At 38.5% G+C, this 27,967-nt stretch overlaps 1 protein-coding gene across 1 annotated transcript; it reads left to right on the top strand.

Annotated features, from left to right (window-relative positions):
• The first annotated feature begins 1,059 nt into the window (after positions 1-1,059).
• LOC140240014 (uncharacterized) lies at positions 1,060-27,967 on the top strand. Its single transcript, XM_072319824.1, has 6 exons — positions 1,060-1,486; positions 10,548-10,699; positions 11,924-12,072; positions 15,249-15,308; positions 26,782-26,944; positions 27,517-27,967. Exons 1-6 carry the CDS (start codon positions 1,060-1,062, stop codon positions 27,640-27,642), a joined length of 1,077 nt encoding a protein of 358 aa, XP_072175925.1. The 3' UTR covers positions 27,643-27,967.

Below are 27,967 nucleotides of genomic sequence, written 5' to 3'. Positions count from 1 at the left end.
TGATTAAAGTGGAAAATAGAACTATTACTTTGGTCAATTGCTACTTTCATTTTGTAACTATCATTACAATGACTATTTGTGACATTGATCAACAAGCCAAATTAGTGATCTGATGGAATGGTACAGTCAGTATCCTGTGCAGTTGGCACTGGGTATAAGAAGATATGATACCACTTCAGCCCGCTTGATTGGTAAACAAAGAAATTCCCATACTTTGCCCTCTAAATACAGATGTCCCATATTCAGCAGGTTGCCACGTCATAATCTCTCTCTCTCTCTCTCTCTATCTCTTCCATTGGGGGTGACACTGGGGCTGGCTAACAGACATCATTGGAGTTTTGTACATTGCTCTTGATCATTGCGATATGCTTGGCTGACTAGATGGGCTGCACTGTCAATAGGAAAGACCTCCAAGGACAGTTAGCATTAACGGTTTCAGTCTCTTTATGGGATTGTTCAAGCGCATTTTGGCAAATTTGCTCTTAGCAACGAGAAGCCGTCATTTCAAGCCAACCTACATGATAGTACTTTAGTTTAATGGCTGTTTCTTGCGTCAAATGGTCAACCTTTTTTTGCTGTTTGCCAGGCAGAACGGAACACATCGCTGGCATGACTCGAACCTGTCATTCCTGAATCTTGCTGCCAGTGCGGTTCGTGTTAGCCAGCCTTCCTGTAGGAAATGTGAACCCACACAATCATGATCTATTTTGAAATGCCTGAGTGATTATGTCAGATGATAGTAACATCTACTGGTAGTCAAAGCTGCTCAGATACTGACGTATGGATCTCTCCTTGCTGGCATAATTTTGACAGGTCTTTATTATTCTCATTTTTTTTTCATTTTTTTTATGAGAGTCGGCCAGGTGTGCTGCGTATAAACTCGTCACGGTTCACGGACACAGCTGCTCAGCTTGTCGTGGTATACGTACCAGTCTTTGTTACCGCTTGATCAATGTTGGCATTTGCTCCTTGCTACACTGGATTCATCTGCCATAATGCCTAGTGTACAACAAGTGGTCAGCCGTTCGTCTTTGAAGCTGGTAGATGTTGTCGTGAGAAATGGCCACCAAGCCCTCTACAACCTGTGATGTTGCCATACAGACTGCTGCTCCCCGTCCACACACGCACTCGCCAATCCTCGATCACCGGCTTTACAACTTTGACGACAGTAATGCCGACTGGAGCTTCCTAGAGATGGAGAACTCATCAATGACTTCAGAGAATGGGAATCCACCAGTTAGGCAGAAGGCGGGCCAGAGACCTCTTAAAGGGACCACGCCCACTTTGCCCTCCCCACAGGAGGATGGCTACTGTTCCCAGGAGGAAGGTAATGAATGGGAGGCGGAAGATGGGTACAAATCTCCCCTGAAGGATGCCCCCAGCTATCAGACTTATCTAGCCTTAGTTCCAGACCTAGATGGAGATTCAGGACCGGAGACACCCTGCTCCTCTGCAGCTGAATCCACTTCTTCTCTTCCTAAAAAAGGTTATATTCCAAAAAGCAAGTTTTTTTCTCCCTTTTTTACATACATGTTACCTTTGAATATATGTAGGCAGATGTCTATAGGAAATACATGTTACACTTGTATAGCAAAATTAGCTTGTCCACAACAGATTAAGCAAGTAGAAGCTAATTCTCAAGATTTAGATGTCGGTCAAATGATATTTTATGTTTGAGCACTCGGAGCAGTTTTCCTATGTTTGAACATCAGCTTTTGACCAAACAGTCATCTAGAAATCACTGCATTTGACTCACGCACAGCACAGGAGGGGAAGTGCATCGAATCAACCCTCCCTTGAACCCATTCTCTATAGATTCAATCAGTTTTCAAAGGAAGAGACAAGGTTCACGGATATTATCACTGAAGTCAGCCAAACTATCTCATCCATCATGTGATTGATAATTTCTTGATGTAAAGTAAAAGCAGTAGAAGGCTGGTGTGCTCTCTTGAAAAGCTCTCAATTGTGTATGAAATGCATTGTGATTTGAAATAATAATTTGTACAAGAGTTCAACTCGGTTTGATTCAAGTAGCATTAAAAGCAGCAAAGTCTGGGTACCTAATTTTGCACAACTCAGGTCTCAAATGCAATCTACACATTGCTTACACATGTATTTAAAGTGAATAGATGTGCCCCAGAAGTCGTTCATGTCATTGTGGCCAAAGTTGAGTACATGTACATGTAGGTGTTGTCCATTTCTCTCTCCCCCCCCCCCCCTTGCAATGCTGAAAGAGTTCTGAAGGGCTCACACCTGTAAATACAATGAACTGTCCCAGACCCCTTCACAAATTCGTACCAAAGATACCAAAATAAATGAAGAAAAAAATTGATTAAAAATCAATGATGTAGTTTGGCAAAAAACTGAATAGCTGTAGATATTGAGTATGAATTCCTCTACAAATTGCATTTTGGTTGGAAGATGAAAGCTTTTCTGGTGGAATTTGAGGGGACTATATTTCATTGGGTATGTGTACGGAAAATGGGTGATTTTTTTTGAGTGACAAGAACTCGTAGTCTGGCTTTGCGGACCCCTGGACAGAATTTGAACTGAATTATCCACCCTGAGAATTTGATGGATGAAAGGGTATATCTAACTTATCCAGGTTAGTGAAGCTGAAACATCTCATTTCTCCCAGCTATTTTACAGAATTTTTTGAAATTTGATTTTTAACACACATCCCTATGGGGAAATATTTATGGGTGTGAGCCCTGAATGGGCTAAGTCCTACTTGTAGCCTTTGTCCAAGGCTTTCTCACTGTACATGTAGTATTTACAAGTAGAGGGTTGTCATGGTGGAATACAAAGCTGGGGGGGGGGGGATGAGATTTCTTTTATGGAATTCTGTCTCATTGCTGAACTCAATAGTCACTCACTTTGAATTAATAGCAAATTTTGCCACTAGCCTTGTGTAACAAAAGTCTCTACCAATCTGCAGAAGTCTGTTCAAAGAAGGTCATGCATATAATGCATTTTACACTGGTGGCTGATGGGCATATATCTTAAACAATTCCATTGGTTGAAGTGACTGACTGAATTTTTTCAATTCTGAATTATTCGGTACATGTACAAGTAGGTGTTGTGTGGTGCACATGTTGGATAGGCTTTCTATTGGCTCATATAGTGCAAGTAATACTCATATTCACAGAGACTCCAACTTTCCTCACTTTCGGCAGATCTCCCATTTTGAGGCCACTCTCAAAATCTCCCACTCTCCTGCTTGAGTTTGAATTTCTCCCACTGTAAATCGTGTAGCTGTGTGTCTCTCGCTTATTAAAAAAAAAATATGTGACCCGCTACAACAAAAGGATCCTAAAGTCGCTGACGGGTGAGCCGAGAAAATCAAGTTTGAAGCAGAGTATAGAAGCTCACGCAGTGCGCTAAAGAGGGAACGCTCTCCCGATTTTGCGTAGTACGCTAATGGGCTTGCTCGGTCGCCATTTTAGGATGCAAACCGCCGGGTGATCGATAGAGGGCGTATTTCTGCCTCCATTTCATTTCATGGGGCATACAGGATAAAAGATGAATTCAGGACCTTATTATGGCATCTTGAGAATTCCTGCCTAATTATGAAATAGAATTGAAGAATGATGTTTTTAACTAAATTTCCAATCTATAATCCATCAATGTTCGCCGGCTAATTTATGACCGTATGCAAGCCTACTTGTGTCCTAAGCCAAGTAGTGCTTATAGTACAGAATGACGTGGGGAGCTCATAATCATATCGAGGGGACTTTCTTCCCCTCTCTCTCTCTCCCTCTGACCCCCTTCTCTCTATTTCTTCATCTTATTCTCCTCCTCCTCCTCCTCCTCCTTCTTCTTCTTCTTCTTCAATTTCTTCTTCTCCTCTTCCTCCTCCTCTTCCTTCTTCTCTTTCTTCCACCTTCAGTTACACAGTTTGAGCCGTGGACAGAATTTCAGCTCCGTCATTCATGTTTTCAAGTCTCCCGTGGTTTTTTTTTTTTTTTTCTCACATATAGACTAATTATCCCCATGGTGAAATATATTCCGTGGACAAAATAAAACAGATCCATAATGAAATTTTTATGAATGGTTCAAAACTGGGTTAAAGAGCAGACTTTTTTTCACTTTTGTATTTTTGCCAAGTTTAAATAACGTATGAATCAGCCATCAGCATGCGGAAGTGTTGTCTTTTATATTCCTTGTGCCTAAGTATGCAACTGACTTGCTCTGACCTACATTAACCAAGTTCAGCATCATCCTTCTTGGATTTGTGTTGCGGAATATGTCAGTTATGTCTTTTAGGATGTGCTCTTGGTGAAATGATATGGAAATTTTGAAATGAAATTAGTATAGTACCATTTTTTGTCGGTTGTCTATAAATGAAAGTATTTTGAAGAATAAGAGTCCAGAAATAAACTGAAGTCTGTGATTGTTCAGTGATTTTCTCATCTACTGATCAAAATTTGTTTGAACCTCTTGATCATGCACACAATGAGTCGAGACGGTCAGAAGGTGTGGGATAGGGATACCCCCTCCAACACAAGAAAGCTTTTGCATTATTTTGTTACTGAATATTGAAATTCAAATCTGGGTACACGCTTTTCATGGAAAGTAAAGTAGATGTGAATGTGTGTACACGTAGTGGTAGAGTAGTTAAATGTTCTTTACACCTTGTTTTGTAAACATGTTTATTTATATCTGTTATTTTCACATGTACATGTACATTATCACTTATATTTTTGTATTCATATATTGTAAATATGTTTGTACTCTCATACCCCAAGAGGAGGTCGATATAGAGTCAATAAAATCTTACAAATCTTACAAATCTTTCGAAACACACACAAATGTTTTCAATCAAAAATGAGAAAAATTATTCTATTGATAAGATATGAAGAGGTAAATAATTGTACATCTGTCACCTCTTATCATGCGTCTTCACCATGTGAGTCTATGGGGTGGATGTATAGCGCTCACTGGTAATTTTAAAACCTGCAGTTTGAATGGAATGTATAATATGGTGATAGAGATATTATGATCTCAGAGGTATAATATTCTCGCAATAGGATCACGAGAAATGCAACCAGTAAAAAGAAGAGTATAATCTGTAATTGTTTCATGGTTTTGTACTGATCAAAATCATCTTAAAATCCATCATCTGATTCTTGGGGGAAAAAAAGAGATTTGAAAACCCTTCCAGACCAGTCCTCCCGCCAGTAAATGAGACGTCCATGGTTCCTACCTGACTCGCTCTCTCATACCCCGTTTATACTGCTAGCGGGTTTCAGAGCCTGCTCGAGGAGGTTCGAAAACCCACTCTGAAAAACCAGCCTCTTGTCTGTTTATACTGCTCGCCAAAAGCAGACCCTATCAGGCCCTAGCAGGCCCAACCTTCTCCTCCCCTCTTGATTTATGGCGTGGGCTTTTGAGTGACAGTGTGCCAGTTGAAAGGCTTTCTGCAGCGGGGATTGGTCGAGATGACTTTCAGCAATTACCTCTGGGTCGGCCAAAAAGCGGCTTCTCGAACCCCCTTTGCGTTAATATACTGCAGTCGAACTTCCTCGAGCCTGCTACATAGCGGTTTCTGAGACCTCCCCCCATAGGAGGTTTCAGAACCCGACCCGACCCGACCCGACCGGATCGCCTTTTCTGAATTCTGTCTGTTTATACTGAGCTGAAAGCCTGCTCGAAGCGGCTACAGGGGATTTCAGAACCCCCTTTTTCCTTAGTATAAACGGGGTATCAGTCGTTTCTTGGAGTCAAGATTTTCAGCTGTAACGCCGATGAAGGGGGAAACGGGGGAGAAGGGGGGAATACCCGCCTACTGGCGGAGAATCAACCTGTGACAGTTGTAGAGATTATATATATTTTTTTTTTTTTTTTTTTTTTGGTTGTGATTTACATAATTTTCAAACATTAACTCTTCTGTTGCATTTGGAAATTTTGGTGTTGTTGTTGTTGTTTTGAGGTTTTTTTTTTTTTAACTTTTATTTTCCTTTCCTTGTTCAAGCGGACCCTGCTCGCCAGAGGGGGGGAGGGGTCACCCCTTAAACCCTCATCCCTATAATAATCAATACAGGTAATATCTTTACTATATCATTGCAGGCTTTGTACAGAAAGGCTGCCAAAATCTTCTTTTTTTGGGTGGGGGGGGGGGGGGGGAGTGCCGGGAGATAGGCATCACCCAAACGATCAACACCTCTTTACTATGTGTGCAGATTGACCATGAAACATATAACTCTTTGTTATGACTAAAATATGATAAGGAAAATCCAGTTTATTATATTAGGAAATTGCGTTCCTTAAATAGAGTCTCGGGGAGAATATGGTAATGTATACCAATGGTATATACCACAATATCCTATCTATTATCAAAAGAAGAGAATGACCTAAAAATATGAATAATGGAATCGATATTCATACCATTCGAATAATATTACATAGGGTCTACAGCCAACAGGGCCTGATAAGAGAGAGAAAGAGAGAGAAAGGGGGAGAGAGAAGAGAGAGGGAGAGGGGGAGAGGGAGACTTAAGAAGCGCTTTGTGAGTACGTTTTAGCAAGGCCTGCACATACTTTTATTAGTTAGCTGGAACTTTGAGGGACAACAATTTGGAACAAAAAAAGGCATTTCTTCAATTTTATATCATACTTAAGTAGAAATTGTGCTTCTGTATGATATAACAAGGTCCTACATACATCTGAAACCTTGTATGCCCCGTAAAAAGAAGAAAATGAAAGGGAGGCAGAATTTTCTCCATACGGCCACGTAATATACGCTCCGGAAGATCCAGCGGCTTGCATCCTAAAATGGCCGCCGTTGGGCTCCATTGCGTACTACGCCCGTTTACGTGTAAAATCGGGAGAGTGTTCCCTCTTAGCGCACTGCGTGCGCTCTATACTCTTTGGTTTGAAGTCAGATCACCAAAATCTGTCAAAACGTTCGGATTTCTGTTTTCAACATAATTTTGTACTCTAATGTATCTTCTGTCATCTGCCGAAATTTCGAAGCTAAATGATCAAAGGAAAGGCCTGAAAACAGCATTTTTTCTGAACCATGCTTGGCTCGCCCGTCAGCGACTTTAGGATCCTTTTGTTGTAGCGGGTCACATATGTATTTTCTCTTGCTTAAAGGTAAGCTTTATCCAACTCGCCCATAGTTTTGTCATGTATGTTCAGAAATAAGGCTACACTGTATAGCATCAGAGAGCATCTACAGTCTCCCAAGATCTAGAAGCTCGTCGCAAGGGGCATTACGGTATTGTGCGCATGTTCGTGCAATCGGAGTCTCCATTTCGCAATGGGGTTCAGGCCTGTATAAAAAATGGCTGGGGTTTGGTGTCTCTGCATTCACAGATCTGAAAAGGCTCTTGCATTTGATTCAGTTAGCTTGGGCTCGCTCTGCTCATCAGCTGTCTGTGCTAACATTAGGGTCTTTGCAAAAGACTAGCCAAGTCCTGGCTTAGATCACGAATTGAATTTCATATTTTGTATTTGATTTGTTTGGTTTTATAGTCACGTGCATTTTGGGTACATGTTTGTACAATGATTCACTGCCGGATGACGAATGAGAAGGGTCTAGTAGTTGTGCATGGTGACATTACATTACATTTACTTTCTTTTTTTCTTTTCTTTTTTTGTCCAATATGGGGCACCCACTTTTGAATACCCTTTGTCCTGAGTATGGCATGGGTTTGCTCAGGAAAAAAAAAAAAAATGTCTTTGATATTTGCCTTCATGGCTACAGGTGCAAGTTTAATGCTCTTGTACATACACATGCAGTGCTATGTTCATGTCATAGCCACTCTAGGTCGTGCATTGTGGAAAAAATAACTGCAGTGGCTTTATTACAACGAGGGATAAACTGAAAGGTTCTGGGTTCTCAAAATGAAGGACTCTGATTGGGTGAGGGCCAAGCTGTTTGTGATCTTAATTCTACAACTTGTTGTCAGGCAAAACATTATTTTTCCCCTCCCAATTGTTTGATATTGGTTGCAGTAAACTAAAAAGTCATCACAGTTCAATTTGTCAATTTTATCAATTGAGTGATATACCCAAATTAATTCAGACAAGCAAATGGTACCAAAAAAAAAAAAAAAAAAAAAATCCTCTGTCAGAGTGTTTGGGGACCTCGCATGTTTTCTTTAAACGATAAACACTGCAAATGGACATTTTGATTTTTCTGCAATGCTTATAGTGGGATTCACATTGCACATTTATAACAAAAATTAGCTTGATAAAATCTCAAGTTTTGCATCGGATCCAAATTTCAAAATTTTTGCCTTTAAGGGCATAAAAATCCACTGAATAGCGTGCTCAGCATTGTGATCTGAATTCCAAGAAATCTTTTGACTATTAAGGAATTTCAGAAATGCATGTAGCATGATAATTCTCACCGTGACGAGTGTGTGAACTCCGGGGGCAAAAAAAGATCATACTCATCGCAGGGGTCATTCTGAACAGGCACGATTGAACAGCTCACCAATGCAAGGAAAAGAGTCACCATTTTTGTAGATTTCAGGCACGCACAGTTTTGGTGACAAATTATCGCGATTCGCAAAAAATTTCGATATTTTTGTCCGTCAGGACAGAGGTAAAAAATCTTGTGGGATCGCGATCGTTAAGTATTTCTCTATTTTGTCTGGGTGGATGGCAGTTAAATGTGTGTTGGCTAGTATCTACAGCTATATGATTAATGTTTAGTTTTCTTTGCGGCCTGGGATACATCGGCTCATAGACGGAGACAATGAAACAATGTTGTCATAAAACTTTCAAGTGGTAGACTGATTGGCTCTTAGCCTATGCTAATTGATGATACAGTAAGTGAGTGTGATTGCAATTTGTAAAGTCACTGTCAATTCCATGATTGCCATGCAGCAATTTGAAAGTACCGTTTGTACAATGTGCTTAACATGAACCCGAGTCAATTTAGTAATTAAGATATAAAAGTGCTGTAAAAGATTTATTGTTCGGATCATTTCACATAAAAGTGCCTCACAGGCACAGGATGTTGAATGTGAACAGTGGCAGTATTGAAATACATGTATCTCTCTCGTTGTTGTTGTTTTTTTATGGTTGGCTATATTTAGGGGATATGAGTCATAACACAATAGGCAGTTACCTTGTGTGGATGAATGGGAGGTTTACTGAGTGAAGGAGGTAGATGAAAAGCTGTAAATATACAAACCAACACATCCATTGTACTGGGAAGGTAGATCGTGAAATGTACTCATACTGGAACTGGCAGCCTGTGTTGTAGGCGCTTGTACAGCTCGCTCTGTGCACATCATCTGGAAGGGACTAGTAAGCCTATAGGTTGTGATGAGAGCTGTTGAACGCTGACTGGAAAGTATCAAGTGAATCTTATGTTTCAAAACTGGTTGCAATTGGCAATTTACAATTTGTATGAACCGGACTACATACAACTCCTTGTCAAAGGCAACAGTACATCAAGGAGGCTTGCACATACACTGACTGTATGTCAGCAGTTGATTTTGACAGTGTTGGAGACATCTGACTGTATGCACTGATGAGAAGTGATGAATACTACATTCTTTTTAGAGGTCCATTGGATTAGATGATCTGCTGAAAAAAAAACAACGCTTTTCTGTGTTTGGAGCTACAACTTTGTGCCAGGAAAACTGTGACAGCTACTGGCGGTGCAACAGGAACTACTTTTATATACTCAAAGCAAAGAATTATTGTGTTCAACATGCGTGAGCCTATAATTGATTCTTTTTTTTTTTCCAGTCAATGGCTGACTATTGAAGTGTTCTGTAGTGAATCATGACACTGTAACAAGACTGTGTGATTAAGTCATGTGACTGGATCATGTGATTACAGAATTTGTAATGCAGTGTGTGAATCGTGCAGCCAGATTACAGTGTGAAAGTTGAGGAGAGAAGAGAAGTCTGTGTTCTATGTTATAGGGCAACATGAGCAATGATTTCAGAGTTTCTAATATGGGTTGCCATGTGGATCTTTCCGAATGTAGACATTAAACACTGTACTGTACATTGTAGTTACAGGAATAGTACTGTAAAGAAATGGAAATCTATGATCTACATATACACATAAATGTAGTACTAGTCTCTATAAAAGATAGTGATCGTCTTTCATAGTAGAGTTTGCTGTTTGAAGCATTGTAGACTGGGTGAATTTTAATTGTTAAAGGGATAGTATAGTATTGGTGGAGATGAGGATTGGGCTTTGAACTTTTTGCGAGATACCGAGAAACTGCTTATGAAATAGTACAGAGCATACCATTGATTCTAAAGAGTAATTCAAAGTTTATTTGATGGCAATCAGCTTTGGAATCGCTGAGACATCCAAAAACAAAGTAAAACAAATAATAACAGGTGGCCCCACCTTTTATTACAATTGCTCTGTTTTGGATATCCAGCCATTTCAAAGCCAATTTTCATCAAATAAACTTTGAATTCCTCTTGGAATTACATGCTCTCTCATATTTCACAAGAAACTTTTCATTATCTCACCAAAAAATGTTGAAAAAAAATCAGTTAGGTCTCAACCAAAACTATACAATTCCTTTAATGTTTATAATATGTTCATATTTTCCTGCAGTTTCTGATGAGCAGTCAGGAGGGCGAGGTGACTCAACCCCTCTGTTTGAACAGTCCCCAGCGAGCACCCCAAGTGAGCTGGCTAGTCCCATCAGTGAAAACCTGTCCATAGATGATGCGGAGAGAGGAAGACTAAAGACAGAACTTGCTGAGGTGACATTCTGTGCTACGACACAGTAACATGATTTTGTTGTGAATGTCAGTTTATAAGATTTATGTTTTCATGTATGACAATCCTTTCTCAGTGTTTCCTGTACTTGTTAAAGGGTGTGTACAGTTCTGGTCGAGGTGAGGATTTAGCTTTTAATGTTTTGCGAGATATTCAGAAACCACTCTATGAGATGTCAAAGAACATGCAGTTCTAAGGGGTATCAAAAATTTATTCGATAAAAATCGGTTTTGAAATGGCTGAGATATCCATAAACAACGTGAAACAAAGAGATCCTAATAAAGTTGTGGCATGTCGCCTTTTATTATCAGCACTTTTTTGGAGATCTCGGCCATTTGAAAACCAATTTTCATCAAATAAACGTTGAATCCTTCTTAAAATTACATGCTCTTTCATATTTCATGAGAGGCTTTAGAATATCTCACTTAGGAATGTTCAAAACATGAATCCCCACCTCAACCAGTACTGTACAGTCCCTTTAACTGTCAATTTAAAAAACAAGACAAAAAAAAAAAAAAAAATTAATGAAATCTGTCAGAGAATATGTTGCGCATGGAAGCGTACAACGTACACTCATCGGTAACGGCCGACTCCATTTAAGATACTTCATATGTATGTCTGTATACTTTAGAAATCATTGATACAACTGCACACAATTTGGTACGGGGGTTCCCAAATCCCACCGGTAGGTACATACATGCGTACCCAAGCCAGGCTAGCCTTCCCATGCCATGCTATGTTGTAGCCCTGTTTCATTCTAACATTAACCTAATTTACATCATCTGTCTGTCATTCCAATATTAAATTCATTATAAAACGACTATGAACATAGATAATAGTGATATTGATACAAAGTCAAATAGTGATTCCAACAACTGAGTAGCCATACTGATGATTTCTTTTCAAGTTACAAACATACATCATATACTAGTACCTTCTGAGCAAGCAAAAATGTGCAAGACTTAAAAACCTCCCATTATTCCCCCCCCCCCCCAGAAAAAAACAATCATCTTTCTGACGGATTATGAGTAAATCTTGTTGATACATCAATATCATTATTTTCCAGATGTTAGTTGACTTTTAACCCATTGAGAACGGACTAATTTTGCTACAACACGCATTTCCCATAGACACCTGCCTGAGTATACTCCGGACTTGTCTTCAGCGGGTTAACAAACTCATTTATTTTTCCTGTCTGTATCTGATAGGTTGAGCTGGATATCGAGGCTCTGCGACAAACCTTAAGGGCCAAAGAAATCAGAGCAAAGGAAATCAGACGTCTTCTTGGTATCACACCGGTGGCCGTCTTCAAAAATGATATGAAAACAGGTTGGACAAACTTCAAGCAGTCCAGCGCGTAAGTTTCTTTGTGGGAGCTGTCACGTTAGAAGCAGAAGGGTATTCTTGCCATCCACAGTCTGTGGAATTAGCACCCCTTTGCTTCCCCAGTGCCTCCCTGAATATTGTGTATCATCCTACCTGCATCATGTTATAAACAAACATCCATATATGTGACCGTGCATCTCAAAACGAACATAAAGTCGCACACACTGATTTTGCGTGAGGACTGAAAATAAGTGAAATGGGTCAACCTAGCCGAACTTGACTTTTTCATATTTTCTGAAAGAGCGGTTCTTCTTTTACATTATGCTAAAATTTGGTATCATAAAACGGGCAGGAAAGTGTGTTTTTTTAGCAGTTTATCTCGAACATTTTTGGTAGAATAGTGTGATTAGGTGTGTCTTTAGAATCCCTTTTTCATTTCTGAAAAAATCTTGTCCACACTCTTCACTTTCAACTCTAATAACTTTTGAAAGGATAGTGTTACTGCTTTGAAAGTTGGCATTAATTATGGACAGAATGTGTTAATGAGGCATGCTTAATTTCAGTTTAATCTGATAATCCCTTCATTGTTGTTACTCTGGTGGTTTACTTCCTGTTTTTTTGTTTGTTGTTTTTTTGTCCTATTCATCGCACAGCCAGCACGGTTTGGTAAAGATTAAGCGCTTGAATAGACACTGTACTTCAAAGCCCCTTTTCTCAGTTCACACATTTCCTGAGTTTGTGCTTTCTTTCCAATATTTAGATAGGTTAGGAGAGTCCATTTGATTTGAGTTATACATCATTTTAAAGCTTAAAGTCGGCTCTTTCAGAATATGGTCTTAATTAAAAATTCATGTCTGGCGACTTTTTGTTTGTTTTGAGGTGCATGGTCACATATGTGACCCGCTACAACAAAATGATCCTAAAGTCGGGCGAGGTCGATTATTTGAAAATTGCATGACACAATTTCCTAATCTTTCTGCTTTAAATTGATATATAACACGTCTTATAAGAATAATCGGCTGCGGAGATATCGATGTTTAAAAGAGAGCATGTCAAGTCGTCTGGGAAATCACTGTTTCGAGAAAAGCGCCCTAAAAGTTCTCCTTGGGACGCAATCACAATCAAGAGACACGCAAGTCAGTATTCACCTCCGGACAATAGAAGTTAAGCCCTAGCAACCCCCGAAATGTTCATTCAAACACAGCGTCGGCGGTCTCCTCACCGACCAATCAGTGACCAGGATGTCAGGAGAAGCGGCTAGGCATAGCGCAACCCGCCCGCACGCACCAGTCCACTGGGCAGTGTGCGAGCTTCACGCTTCGGTTAGCGGCAAGCAGCAAACTGACCAATGAGATCACTCTGGTCGTTGTTAGGGGCGGAGACTATGTGTGGCGCTCAATCCAAATGTTCGAACCAGTTTCTGCTTCGTTGAAACGCCAAAAAACATGGCCCAGAAAAACGCTATTTTTTGCTCTTTCCTTTCATCATTTTGCTTCAAAATTTCGACAGATGATAGAAGACATGTCAGACTGTAATAATATGTCAAATTCAGAAAATCGTAAGTTTTGACCAAATTTGATGCTGTAACTTCAAACTCGATTTTCACGGCTTCGACCGTGCGCGACTTTAGGACCATTTTGTTGTAGCGGGTCACATATTATGCACACACACACTGAAAACCTGCACACACACTCACATGGGGGGGGGGAAATCAAATTGTGTTGATGTACTCTATTAGCTGTTATTTTGACAAAGTTTGATTTTCTTGAATTTTGCAAATCACTGTTGGATTGTGAATTTAACTACACACGAAAATGTTGCCATGCGCCAGGCTAATACTGCCCTTATGATAGCGTCAAGGTCAATTTTTGTAAACAACATCTCGCGAAAAGGTAATACTGTGTGACCTCTTCGTTCAGAAAAATAACAGCTTACAGTAATCAGTAATTGCCAGAATTGTAAATAATTTTTTTTTTTTTTTTTTTTTTTTTTTTTTATAATTGAGGAATTTTGGTTTGGAAGAAAAAAGATAAAGGATTTGCATAATTCACCACTTTTCCTGCAAGATGCAATGTATGTCTTGATTTGTGGAAAAAGAGAAAATAAAAGCATTAAACTGGCAATAAAAAGAGATGTTTAAATTGGCGTAATGCATTGGCACACCATGATTGAGCACTTAATGAAGACAGATAATGCCTGTTGAAGAGAAAAGTGGGCTTTCCATTGGTAGTTGCCTTTATTAGGGTCAAAAGTTTAGTGCAGGCATCAAGTTTTATCAGTATCAGGTGGAAGTTACCTCAGTGAGGATTCCTGACTAATCCGTTCCGTACTGAATTCTAAAATGCCCATAGAGTTAATACACAGGCCACCAGGTTCCCGTATGGAACGGGTTAACCCACAGACTCTGAAATGTGTGATTGTGTTTAGAGTCGATACATGGCAAGCCCACTATTGGTAAGTGATTGGTTAATTGTAGTTTACTTACAGAGGTTGCATGGGCATGTTCTCATATGACAGGTCTTCATAAGATGAGATTTAGTGTGAATTGAGTTTATTATGCAATGATAAAGATATTACAGTACCTTATCGGGGTACTGTGAGTGTGGGTTGATTGTTCCCTGTATCCTGAGCTGGGGAAAAACAGAGATTGTGAGTTTTTTAATCAGTCTCTGAGTCATTCTAGAAATAACTCAGATATCAGAAATGGCACAAGAAACTGTAGAACAGACCATTCTGATTAATGGTGGTTAGTTTTCCTGATACTTCAAATTCTCTGACATCACTTGCATGCATGCCAGACATGACATTTTGCCTGTTTAGGCAGATCTGTAGAGGGCTGTTGTAAAAAGTGTCACATTTACTGTATATTTATAATATGGTAAAGACATTTAAATGTTTGTAAACTTCTCCATTCCAGGTTCAGAATCAGATGAGAGAAAATTAATTTCTGTATTAATTTTCTTGTGTGAGTGTCAGATCTGCACTGTGATTACTATACAACTCTACCCATTCCCCATTAGACGTACACATACAATGTTATATGATTTATTTAGTTTTTTTTTTTTTTTTCAGAAAATGATATCATTCCATCCTGTAGAGAGTGAATGTTGCAAAACTTTCTGGGGGCACATTTTATGATTTTAGAATGCGTGATACAGTGTAATTGTGCCACAGCTATCTAACAACCTCTGACCCTCCTCCCCATAGGTATGTGAACACGTCGAACAAATTTTCCGAGTGGAATGAAGCTGTCACATCGTCATCGATGTATGTACACCGCTTGCGTTTCTTTTCAGCATCCTGTCTCATAGTGCATATTGTCTGTACTTTCTTCATCTTCACTGCATCCATTTCTCTTCTCCACATTTTCTGAATCCTCGTAGAGCATGGGTGAAGTAGTGGAGCCGTCACAGCCTGATAACAAGCTGCACCCGCACTCAAACAAAATTGTGCATAGTTTTCAGTAACTCTGGAAAATCCTTGCATCAGTTGAGGTGTTGAAATCTGATATTTGATTTAAACACTGGTGGGAAAGTATGAAAAGTGCGCACCCAAAATCAAATCAGGCAGTCTTAATTTCCCAAGCCTATTTATTTTTTAAAGCATTTGATACCAAGAAAGTAAGGTATACCAACCCACAGGATTCTGCAAATTGCAGATAATCACCAACCGCAACAGGTAATGGAAAGTAAAACAAAACAATTAAAGAAATATATCAAGGTGTTTAACGGCACTACATAATTTTATTTGTGATATAAGTTGCTATTTGACTAACAATTATGAAGCCATCACACATCAGTTTTAGGCAATAAGTAGAGATAGCCAGGTAAACACATGAAAGCTAGTGGAAAGTTAAAATATGAGAGCTGATATGAAGGGACAATAAATGTGCTTGATGATAAGTTACAAAACAACAGAGACAAATAAGAGAAAGCGAAACACATGCTCTTGTATGACAGTTTTAACCCGTTGAGGACGGTTTGATTTTGCTACAACACGCATTTCCTATAGACACCTGCCCGAGTATACTCGGGACTCGTCCTCAACGGGTTAAGAGTTTTACCTATCAGCATTATTCATATAGAATTTCACCTTCTGCATTATAGCTTGATTATCACAACCAGTAATTATTCCTCTCATTGACGAACATCTTGTATGGTTACATGACATAATAGTCCTCTGGAATGAAACCCATGGCTGGCTTCAAATTTAAGATATTAGATACAGTGTGAATGCCCATTACGTGTGGTTTGATTCCCTCGCTTAAAAATAAAAAAAAAAATGGCATAGCTTTCAAGCAATTTATCCTTTGTTAATCTCTATGACAAGGGACTCTCTCGCAATGGCTTGGGTAGTATGCTTTCCTGTTACAAATCATTGATGTTACTATCATCAAGTATTCATAGTCTGTGCAGCTTATCCTCTCTTGTACAAATCACCATCATATTAGTGAAAAAGTCATAAGAATAATCAATATTCAGATTCTTACACCCATGCATAATTTTATATTATATTTTATTTTGCAAAATGAGATATATTGCTTCATTTGGATGGGGTAACTGTTGACAGTATTTATTTGTTATCACTATTCATTGTTAGTGCTATCCAGTCATTGCAGTGCCGGTGTATAGCTACATTGTACAGGTACATGACATAAAGTGAGCACTTTATTCTTGTTATTGTGGATGGCGCCCTCAACTGTCAGATGTGTTCATCATGTAAACTCCATTTAAGCATCATCGTGCTGAATATACATCAAAGTCTGCAAAAATGCAGAAAAAAAAACTTCCATACATACAAAGCTCGCATTGTTAACATACAAAAACAGAATTATATATGCAACCAGAAATTTGAGTTTCTTTCAAATAATTGTTTATTTTGATATCTGTTTATGATGGATTTTTTGTGTGTAAAACATTAGTATAAAGTGTGTTAAAGTCATGAAGAAACAAAATGCAGAGAAATCCATTTTTTTTGACATTGAAATTATCAATTGTTTTGTAAAGTGAATTTCTAGTATTCTACCCCTATTCCCCTCCATCTCTTCTGCAGAGATACCAACTATCATTTTTATGAGTATTTCATAATGTTTTTTTTATTATTATTTTTTTTTTGCCAATCATTGCAGGTTTCGTAGAAAATAGTGTTTTCCCGAATAGTATTAGTACAAGGCTTATTGCAGGAAAGATACAAATACAGATTTCAACCAAAAATATGCATATTCAACCAGCCTCAGAATACTGCAGTACTATTTAGAAGGTTGGCAACTGTACTGCAACAAGTATATGACGTATGACTCCAAGACCCCTCCAATCACCCATTTTATTCCAGTATTTAACCCTAGACCCTTCTTATCCCTGTTTCTTCTCCTACACCACCTCCCACCCTTCTCCTCCCAAGACTCCTCCCATCTCCTTTCCTATGCCTAGACCCCTCCCATTTCCTCTCTTACCCCTAGACCACTCTCATCTCCTCTCCTACCCCTAGACCACTCCCATCTCCTACCCCCTAGACCCCTACCATCTCCTACCCCTTTGACCCCTGCCATCTCCTCTCGTACTCCTAGACCACCTCCCACCCTTCTCCTACCCCAAGACCCCTTCCCATTTCCTTTCCTATGCCTATAGACCCCTCCCATTTCCTCTCCTACCCAGAACACTCCCATCTCCCATCCCTTCTCCTGCTCCTAGGCCCCTCCCATCCCCCAGATACCCCTAGACCTGTCCCATCTCCTTTCCTACCCCTAGACAACTTACATTCCATTTTCTTACCCCAAGATCCCTCTATCCTCTCTCCCTCCTCTAGACCCCTCCCATCTCCTTTCCTATCCCTAGACCCCTCCCATCCCCTCCACTACCCCAGATCACCTCCATCTCCTTTCCTACTCCTAGATCCCTCCCACTTCTTTCCTTCCCCAAGACCCCTCCCATGCACCTCTCATGTTTTCATGAATTGACCACTCCCATCTCCCATCCCCTCTCCTCCCCTTAGACCCCTCCCATCCTATCCCCCTCCTACCCCTAGACCACTCCCATCCCCTAGCTCTACTACTCTTAGATCCCCTCCCATCCCCTCTCCTACCCCAGTCCCCTCCCATCCCATTCTTACCGCTAGACCCTCCCAGCTCATCTTCTCCATGCCCAAAGCATGGCATGTTTTGCGAGCTGATCACATAACTGATACATTGTAATTAACATTGACTGAGTTCTGTCTCCTGAAATGACTGATGCGGTGCATTGATTATGTTTTCACGAATTGATGTTTCAGAAACAGACAGACAAACAATCAAACAAACAAAGAGGAAGATGTTGGCATGGCTTCAACTGGTGTGCTGTTTGAGGATTTTTGAAGATTTATTGTGGGTGTGTGTGGTGCATGGGCTGGCATGAATATGTTGGATCGCTAGTTTGTTATCAATCTTGTCCTAGCCATCGTTTGTCACATAAAGTTGAAAGTATACAATTCGTAGTGCTGGTAGTTTTCCTTGAGGCAAGGTATGTCAGCAAAAGTGGAGGGGACTCTTAACAGTCACGGGGTAAACATGGCGTGCAGTTCAGTGACCTGCACTGTCTGTGGTGTTAGTGCGCTCACTAGAACTGCCTGCCTCTTGAAGAGAAACTCGCGGATAAACATACATGCTTCATGCTAGATGACAAGGAACTAACTCTAAATGGGGATCATTTTCACCGACTGCTGGGTTACCTCAGTTCTAAATCTGGTTTATGTCTACATAGCATGTCCTCCAGAGGTTCTCTACTGGGGAAAAGGGACTCTAAATGGGGTCCAAGTCAGTTGTATCTTCACTTTACATTTTCATTCTGTTCTGCCTTCTCTTGACAGGAGTAATGTTTCTAAGAATGGACCAATTAATTGATTACATTTGTGCAATGTATCATTTCATGCATCTGTGAAGTAGTGTTCTGAATTACGTGGGGGGGGGGGGGAAGGAAACATACCACACATTTCATTAATCATACTGACTTGCCAATTTGCAGATTGCACATTTGCAGTATAATGTTTGATGACAGCTTTGGCAAGCATGTTGTTTCAGTTTGTTGTACTTTAAAGGGATGGTACAGTATTGGTGGAGATGAGAATTGGGCTTTTAACTTTTAGCGAGATACCAAGAAAACACTTCTGAAATAGTACAGAGCATACCATTTTAGGAGGAATTCAACGTTTATTTGATGAAATTCGGGTTTGGAATGACTGAAACATCCAAAAACAAAGTAAAACAAAGCGATCGTAATCAAGTGTGGGTCCCACACTTTATTAGAAACACTCTTTTTTTTGGATATCTCAGTCATTTCAAAACCAATTTTCATCAAATAAACGTTGAATTCCTCATAGAATTACATGCTCTTTCATATTTCTTGAGAGGTTTCTCATTATCTCACCAAAAAATGTTAGAAACCTAAAATTAGGTCTCAACCAAAACTTTACGATCCCTTTATAGTCTAACAAAATAACGTGTATTAACTGGACACATCACACACATCCTTTGCTTGCTGGATGAATACAGGCATGATGGAAGGGGATGCAGTTACAAAGTGTGCACAACTGTTGATGCTTGTGTAGTATACAGGTGTCGCTGCAAGCACATTCTAAACTCTGCCGCTATAATGTTTTCTTAAAATCTGCTTTTATTTTTGGCTCAGCTTGTAATTTATTGGTTTGCCATTACTTAATAGGTACACATGGACAAGTGCCAAAGTAAAAGAGTGGAATTCGAATATCACTCAGAGTGAATTGTAAGTGTGTTTGAGTGGAGAAAACAATATTCATGAATATCAAAAGTGACATCTGTAGAGAAAGTTTATTCACCTGAATGCAGTGTTAATGTACGGAGCAAGACAACATACTGTGCAGTGAACGGCCGTAGTACACCAGTCAACTTAACTGAATACAACAAACAATGGAAGTGAAAGATTCTAATACTTCAAGCATGATATTCTGAACTCAAAGTTCCAGTTTTCTCTGTATTTCATGTTATTTCTTTGCCCTTTTTAATACAGCAAACATAACAAGACAAAGTCATGCTGAGATCTAAATAAACATCCACAGTTTATCAGTGTCAGATCAGTTTCTTATGTTCAATCAGTTATTAGCAGTGGAACTGACAGATTGTGGGAGTTGAGTTTACATTTAGATAGACTCTGAGAAAACTGTATTACTATCATACATAAAAAGGGATAGGTTAATGTTGAAGTTGAACTACACTATACATTGCACGACCTCCAGAATTAATTGTTTATTTGATATTATGACGGAATTAAAGATAATAAAAAGTTTTGGTACCTCAAAAGTTTCCCTGAATTTCCGTGTTTCAGGTTAAAGTATCTTTCATATAACTAACACTGTGAGACTTACTCGCCCCAAAGTGCTCTCATTTCTTAGTAATCATGCAATTAACTGCGACCAGCAGCCCCATACGCATAGCGTAATGGGGCTTCGCATTGTAGCATTCAGAATCATGACAGATTTAGTATCGCGGGTAAATATCAACTTAAAATCCACAAAATTCTTCAATTTGAAGACTTACCAATTAAGTTGAAGTCTTGAAAACTGGCTTCGGGCAACGTTTGGTTCTGCCAGTAGTCCCTTTCTGTTCGAATTGATGACTGAATGTGACTCTGTCGAGAGGACCTTGGGAGAGCTACATACACTGATTACTACGGCCAGCGCATACGCACACATCACATGCGAACAAATTTCAAATCCATGAACGGATAAGATGTTTGTGTGCGCATGCGCTGGCCGTCAATTCAGTGTAGCTCTCCCAAGGTCCTCTCGACCGAGTCACATTCAGTCGTCAATTTGAACAGAAAGGGACTATTGGCAAAACCAAACGTTGCCCAAAGCATGTTTTCAATACTTCAACTTAATTGGTAAGTCTTCAAATTGAAGAAATTTTTGGATTTTAAGTTGATATTCACCCGCGATACTAAATCTCTCATGATCCTGTAAGCTACAATGCGAAGCCCCATTTAGCTATGCGTATGGGGCTGCTGGTCGCAGTTAGCTACACAGTATGCGTATGGGGCTGCACGCTGCTGGTCGCAGTTATCATGCAATAATGGTTTCGCACAATACGTGTACTACCTCGCCGCCGCAGTACGGCGGCGGCTCTGGTACGAAACCATTATTGCATGATTACTAAGACATGCTTAGAGCACTTTTGGGCGAGTAAGTCTCACAGTGTTAGTTATATGAAAGGTACTTTAACCTGAAACACAAACTAAGACAAGGAAATTCAGGGAAACTTTTGGGGTACATCTAATGCCAAAACTTAATATTATCTTTAAGAGAAATGAGATGTTTCTTTCTATCTTAAACTTGAACATACATGTGTACCAAGAAAGTTTCCTTTCCTCTCCCGACCAATCTGCCAACTTTTGTTATAAAGCTATTAAAGAAGAGTGTTGAGTCAAAATAGTGATATTATGGTCCTGAACTTCACAGTATGTTGACTTACATGTACTTTGTGCTTACATTGCATACTCTGCATGATGAAAACAAAAGAAAAAATAATGAATTGCTGCTAACAGCTTATCAAAATGCTTCTAGCATGATATTTTAACTTGCCTGACTAATGTGAAAATTTCACATGCTGGCTCAGTAACAACACAAACCATCAAATGTTCAACACCAACTTTTAATTGTATTTCTTCTTTTTTTTATTTTATTTGTGATTTTCTTCTATCATTTCATACTGATATAATACTCCTAACACAGGGAATGCTTTCGAAATAAATTATGTTTTACACCCTTATTCAAACTTTTTAGTCTGTAGATGTTTAAAATTCAAGAAATATGATGTAGGGTACAATTCATCTTCATTTAAGCCATTCAAAATCCAAATTCTTATAAATATAAAAAGGCTGCCATCTTTGCAGCATATGTCTTCCATCTGCAAAGATGGTTTATGTAAATTCTTGCTTCATTCCTAGACTGTAGTCCACAAGAATTGACTTTAGGTGCTCAGAACTACGTAATGTAAGTGTCCCCCTTGCTTTCTTCTGACAAATCCCTTGCAAGTCAGTCCTATTTTGGGCTTGATATTCTGCCTCTTCAAGGGTTAGTCCTATAAATTTTCTCTGTTAATGATTAATTCATCATGTCACTAGCATAAAAATGTTATGATGCAGATCTACAAAATTTGTAGATCTGCATCGTAACATTTTTATGCTAGTGATTTCTTAAACTGCCCATTGGATTGTATTATATTTAATATAATACAATCCAATGGGCAGTTTAAGAAAGGAGAAACTCTGTGATATTGGTGTTTGAACATTCCCAGTCATAGCTGGAAGCTTTTCCAATAAATGTTACTAGAAAGTCAATCTGTTTAGGTAACATACGGTATGTAAGTTGTCCCATCTGATGCAAACTGTAACACAATGCCCTGTATGTTTAAGAAGAATTGATGAGTTGAAGTAGCGACATATTTTGCTGCCAAATACGTTATGTGTAAAGACTGTCTAACCCATGGAGCCTCAGAAACATTGTGTCCTTGGTTTGATGCTTTATTTCAATTCTTATCAATTCTTCTTAGTATTCATAAAAAAAGTGAAATGAAAACTTCTCTTTCATTTTAGCTGTACTTTGGTCTTCTTTCCATTTCCTTTTAAAATGTTGGTTGCAGAATTATCAAAGGCCACTGAATCAGTACATTTCCAACTGACCCGTGGATTTTCAACTCATGTAAAAAAAAAGAAAAAAAATTGATATATTATATAATTCATGTGTCTGTAATTAATTGGCAAACCTGTGCTAGGTTTTTCCTGATTTATTGCAAATTTAATAATGATGTAATCAAATTTCATCTTATCTTTCCGTGATGTAGGACAGGATCACCAAATAGGTGAATTTAATGTTAGCAAGAAGATTTCTGCCACAAAATTACATGTGGGCACCGTTTCATGAAAGTTGTCAGTCTCTGACAATTTCAGTAAAAGACTTGGTTTTGATTGGCTGACTAGCTCTCAACCTGTTCACTGACTGATACTATCATGGTTAAAAATTGTCAGAGACTGACAACTTATCAGGGCTGACAACTTTCATGAAATGGTGCCCAGGACTTATTATGGATTAAGAAAACTTCATTTAGTAGTAATAAATCAGGAATTATAAACAAGAAAATGCTACTTGTTGCATTGATTTGTGACATCTTTGAATCATCAATCTATAGAAATTAACGGGGCCAGATCAATGAAGAAATCTTGAGTCATGTTCTGTATCCTACATGTATATGATTGATTACTAGTAGTAGACTCCAAATGTGAACAAAATATTTCAGCAAGTGGTTTGAAGCAAAAAAAAAAAAAGAATATGTGATTTTTCTGCTGCTGATTTTGATTTTTTTTTTTGGTATTTATTCAGTTTTATTTTGTTTTGTTTTTAACCCAGATGTAGCTGTTGAGATTGACTGTAATGGCATGCACCAATGCCAATGTGTTGTTTGTTTGTTTGTTTGTTTTATTTTATTTTATTTAATCACGGGATAAAATGCTGCCAGTAAAATGCATTAAAACCTTTGAGAATGTGGAGAGTCTTGTATCATTAAAAAGAAAAAAAAAAAAGAAGAAAAAAAAAAAGGAGGTAGAACAGAGACAAGTTCAGACTCTCTTGTGATTAAAGGCTGGTATGTTTGTTTGCATAATGATGACATTTTCATTGTAGTTCTCCTGTACTTCACCCGACTATAATTCAATCATGTATGTAGTTGAAACTCATTTTTCATAAAAGTACAGAATGTTTGTAGACGTATGTGATGACTCTCAAAACCATCTGAAGATCAGGTAAAATTGTCAGACATAATTTATATGATAGCCTCAACCTTGGATTTGAATAACCTGGTAAAAATTTTCTGGTGGCTGAAAATGTTCTATAGTATCCTATATTTGGGGACTTACTCTTTTTTTTTTTTTTTTTTACATTAGGCGCAATGAATTGGAGTTCTCAATTAATAACATCTTTCTTTATTGAATTCTAAACTTTTCTCTAAAACGCATGCTGGTCATAATAGGGTTTAGATTAAGACTACAACATACTGATTCATATCTGTGCACTCTGAATGTGTAGACTGATTTCATTCTCATATTTTGTGCATGCATGATTTAATTTTTCTCTTTAACCAATTTATTTCATTTATCTCTGACTGATGCTTATAAACAGGTGTTTGTCTTTTTTCCCCCTCTGAGGATGCTTGCTCTTCCTCAACACACCATCATTCACATCAGACGTGATAACATTTTTACCACCATTATTACTAGTGCATTAACAATGTTATTAGTAGGAATCACACATTCATTTCATGCTGTTTTGCTTGTAAACATTTTCAGAAACATGCTCTCTTTCACATTTTACCACTTTACATCACTTTACAAGTAGATTTAAAATTCTTTATGGAAACTACATTTATGTGTGAACACGGAAATCACTTCTTTGGAACAATTTCAGATTCTACATGGAGCAAAATAATGATTTGTGGTGACAATAGCCATGTTTTATCTTTAAAAACATGATGTTTTCATTATGGAGTCCTGTACATCATTGTCAATAAAAAAAAAAAAAAAACCAACAGCAAATGTATATATATGAGTATAAAGCAGCACAACTCCAGAAATATTTAGAGATATATGAATCATCTTGTAAACTGCTACATGCTTGAAATCATTGTTGTCATCTTATGAATTGAAGACAATATTAGAGTAAATCAACACTCATCATTTTTTAAATCTCTTCTTGGCCTCTGTTTATATTCTCTAGTGTCTACAATTGTATCTAAATACCAATTTAAATGTTTTCTGAAACAATTTCTCTCATCTTTGAGTTGGAGTCAGGAAACACACTTTGATCTGTCTTTTCCTTTCTTTGTTGAGCTTCTGACTATGGCAATACCTGAGGCAGGAAAGAGACCTCTTGTAAAATGCACAAAATTTCATCCAGTAAAGTGACTTCTTAGAATTAGTGGCTTGAGGTAAGTGATGACCCTTTTAACAGATAGATTCATAGAAGTATCGTTCACATGCAGTTGCGAAACTTAAGTTTAGGTCGAAAACCTAACTGTTGATGATTAGCTCCACTCGTGAATTCATGACAAGGGTTCACACGCGCACCTAAACTTTTGTTGTAAGTTAAATTTACAAGCTAGCCCCACTGGATGATTACAATGGAAGTGCAGATGACCTTATGCCCACACAAAATAGCGCAGCGAACGAGACGCGAGGTTCACGCTATGTCCACATGGAGCGAAACTACGAGCGGGGACTCCCCGTGGCTTGTGGAGAGAGAGCGTAAACCCTAAGATGTCTCTCGTGGTTTTAATCATCGACTAAACTTTAACCCTTACTGTACTGGGCTATTTGACTCCATGAAAATACTGGGGGGGGGGGGAGGCCCCCCCCCCCCATTGATCTTGGAAACGCAATGTCCGATGAACTTGAAAATTTGCATGCTGATAGATCTTTGCATGCTGAATCTGATGGTGTAATTTGTTTTAATCAATTATGCAAAAAATTTTGCATAATTAGCTAAATAATTATTCATAATACATACACAAATTTTATGCATTTGGGGGATATTTTCATAATTTCAGCCTAAACAAGTACAAAATTATATGAAAACTGTGTAATCATGAAGAATAATGTTTCCCAAATGTGAAATAAATCAATTATCTGTTTTTATGAGTACAGCAGATTTGCATAAACTATTAATATGCAAATTTACTACTTATGAATTTTTGCATACTTTTGAAATGTATGACGTACTAAAATGAAACTGGAAGTAAAATTATCCTTTTACAGGACCCATGGGCACTACCATACTTTTCAACTTTATTCTAATGTCCCTGATATTGTAAACTTGAAGTATAATTTATGCAAATTTATGTAAATTTATGATTTTTTAAATGAAAATTAGCTGATATGTGACTTTGCGTGCAAAATATAAGAAAAATCAATGAATACAAAAAGTATAGAAATGTGAGAAAAATCAAACAAGTTATTTGCCAAACTCATAAAACATTTTTGAAATTAACTTTACAGAATCATGTTTTTTGTCTCAAAAAGTGAAAATATCACTGTTATTCTTTTGTTTTTCCAATGTTTTTATTTCTTTTGTTTTTACTGTTAACATTTGTTATGTATTTAATTGTTTTCTAAGAGTGCCCAGTAAATCATGTGGAAGGATAAGAGTTATTTGAATCATCTATGTGGATAAAAACTAAATTTGGTCTATTGACAGTATGTAACTGTACACAAATATATGCAGCGATTAGCCATTTTAATGACATGCGCATACTAATTGGCCCATAACACCCCCTATGTAGGTCCGATATGGACAAATGTGGTATCAAAATGTGCGCAAGACTTCAGGGGAAAAAGTCATGAAGCGAGAATCTGAAATTCCCAGCGGTCGCGATGCAATCGCCAAATGTATGGAGGGGGGGGGGGGCTCCCCCCCCCCCCCCCCCCGTGCAGTTAGGGTTAAGATTGCTAAATTTCTAGTGCATCCACACGGTGCTAAACTAAAAGCTAATCATCGAAAGTTAAGTTTTCAACCTAAACTTAAAGTTTAGGAATAGGCTGTGAACCTAAACCGTAAAGTTGGACGTATCAGGCATACACACTCTTGTGCAAAATCTTGTCTTCTTATTAAAGATTGTTGCGTGAAATCACAGACTTTACAATCTGCCCCCCCCCCCCCAATTTCTGCCTCTCTCTTTCAAACACCACAGGTACAGCAAGACAAAGACTGGGTTGCAAAGTGCTGGCCAGAAGACGGGAGCAGCTTTCTCCAGCTTCGGCTCAGCGGTGACCAAGAAGCTAGGCGAGGTTCGAGAGTCAACTGCTTTTAAGTCCTTTGAGGAAAAGGTCTCCAACACAGCAACAACTATCAAGGTAGGTCAAAGAACTTTACTATTGAAAAAAAAAGGGGTGCATGTTCTCTGATGAGAAATATTTGTTAACATTTTTATGAACTTGAAAGAGGCAAATGACGAAAAGATGTTTTTCCTGTTGTCTTTAAACTCCCAGTGGGATACTTCTTAACATCAGAATCAAGAAAAAGAGCCATTTGTTATTTAAGTAATCATGCCAATGATAACATGACATAGACTTTTATGAAAATTTGATCTTATAAAAAAGAAATTAATGCATTTTACAGAAATCTTTTGATTTCCATCTATATGAAAGAATAACCCTTTTTAAACACCATTTCAAGCCGTGGTGGATATGACCCTTTATTTGTTTCATTCTTTTTTGTCATTGTTTCTGCACTTCTTATACAGTCAATTATATTTGATTTCTAGTTTTGGTAATTATCGACTTATACCATAATCTTCCATTGTCATTAAATATACAGCTTCACTTGCCTTTGTATTGAACATCATGAGTGTTAAGAACATTTGCCTTTTCTCCTCCCCTCCCCCCAACATTCCCTCTGCCCTGACCATTACCTGTTGCTTGACCAGACCAAAGTGTCCGGGACTAAAGAGGAAGAGTCCAGCTTTGAAGATGTCCTGCAGAGTACAGCCAACCAGCATAGCCCGGACCCCCAGCCAGAGCAGCCCCTGCCAGAGGAGAAGGTTCCCATGTAAAGCTGGGCTGGAGTTGTGGGACAGCCATACAGAGAGAATGTGCTTTTGTGAAAAACAGTAAGACACAGGAAACGCAAAAAGAGTCATGGACTGTTTGCCAGCTGGTGATGAACAACTTTTATGGGCCGGTGTATTTCGTCGAAATCTATCACACCTTATAGATTATTGGAAAACAATATATTGTCTTGTCTCCTTTCTACTTTATTTTTCAATTTATGTTCACTAGGATAAGTTTAGCATTGTATGTTTCTTTGGCTGTGTTGATGGTGTATTTAACAATGATAAATTTTGTGGTTAGGCATCTTTGTATATTAGGTACATGCCG

The sequence above is a fragment of the Diadema setosum genome, chromosome 16 (genome assembly GCF_964275005.1).
Source record: "Diadema setosum chromosome 16, eeDiaSeto1, whole genome shotgun sequence".
Classification (NCBI taxonomy): Eukaryota; Metazoa; Echinodermata; class Echinoidea; order Diadematoida; family Diadematidae; genus Diadema; species Diadema setosum.
This window is presented reverse-complemented; position numbering and strand designations above follow the sequence as displayed.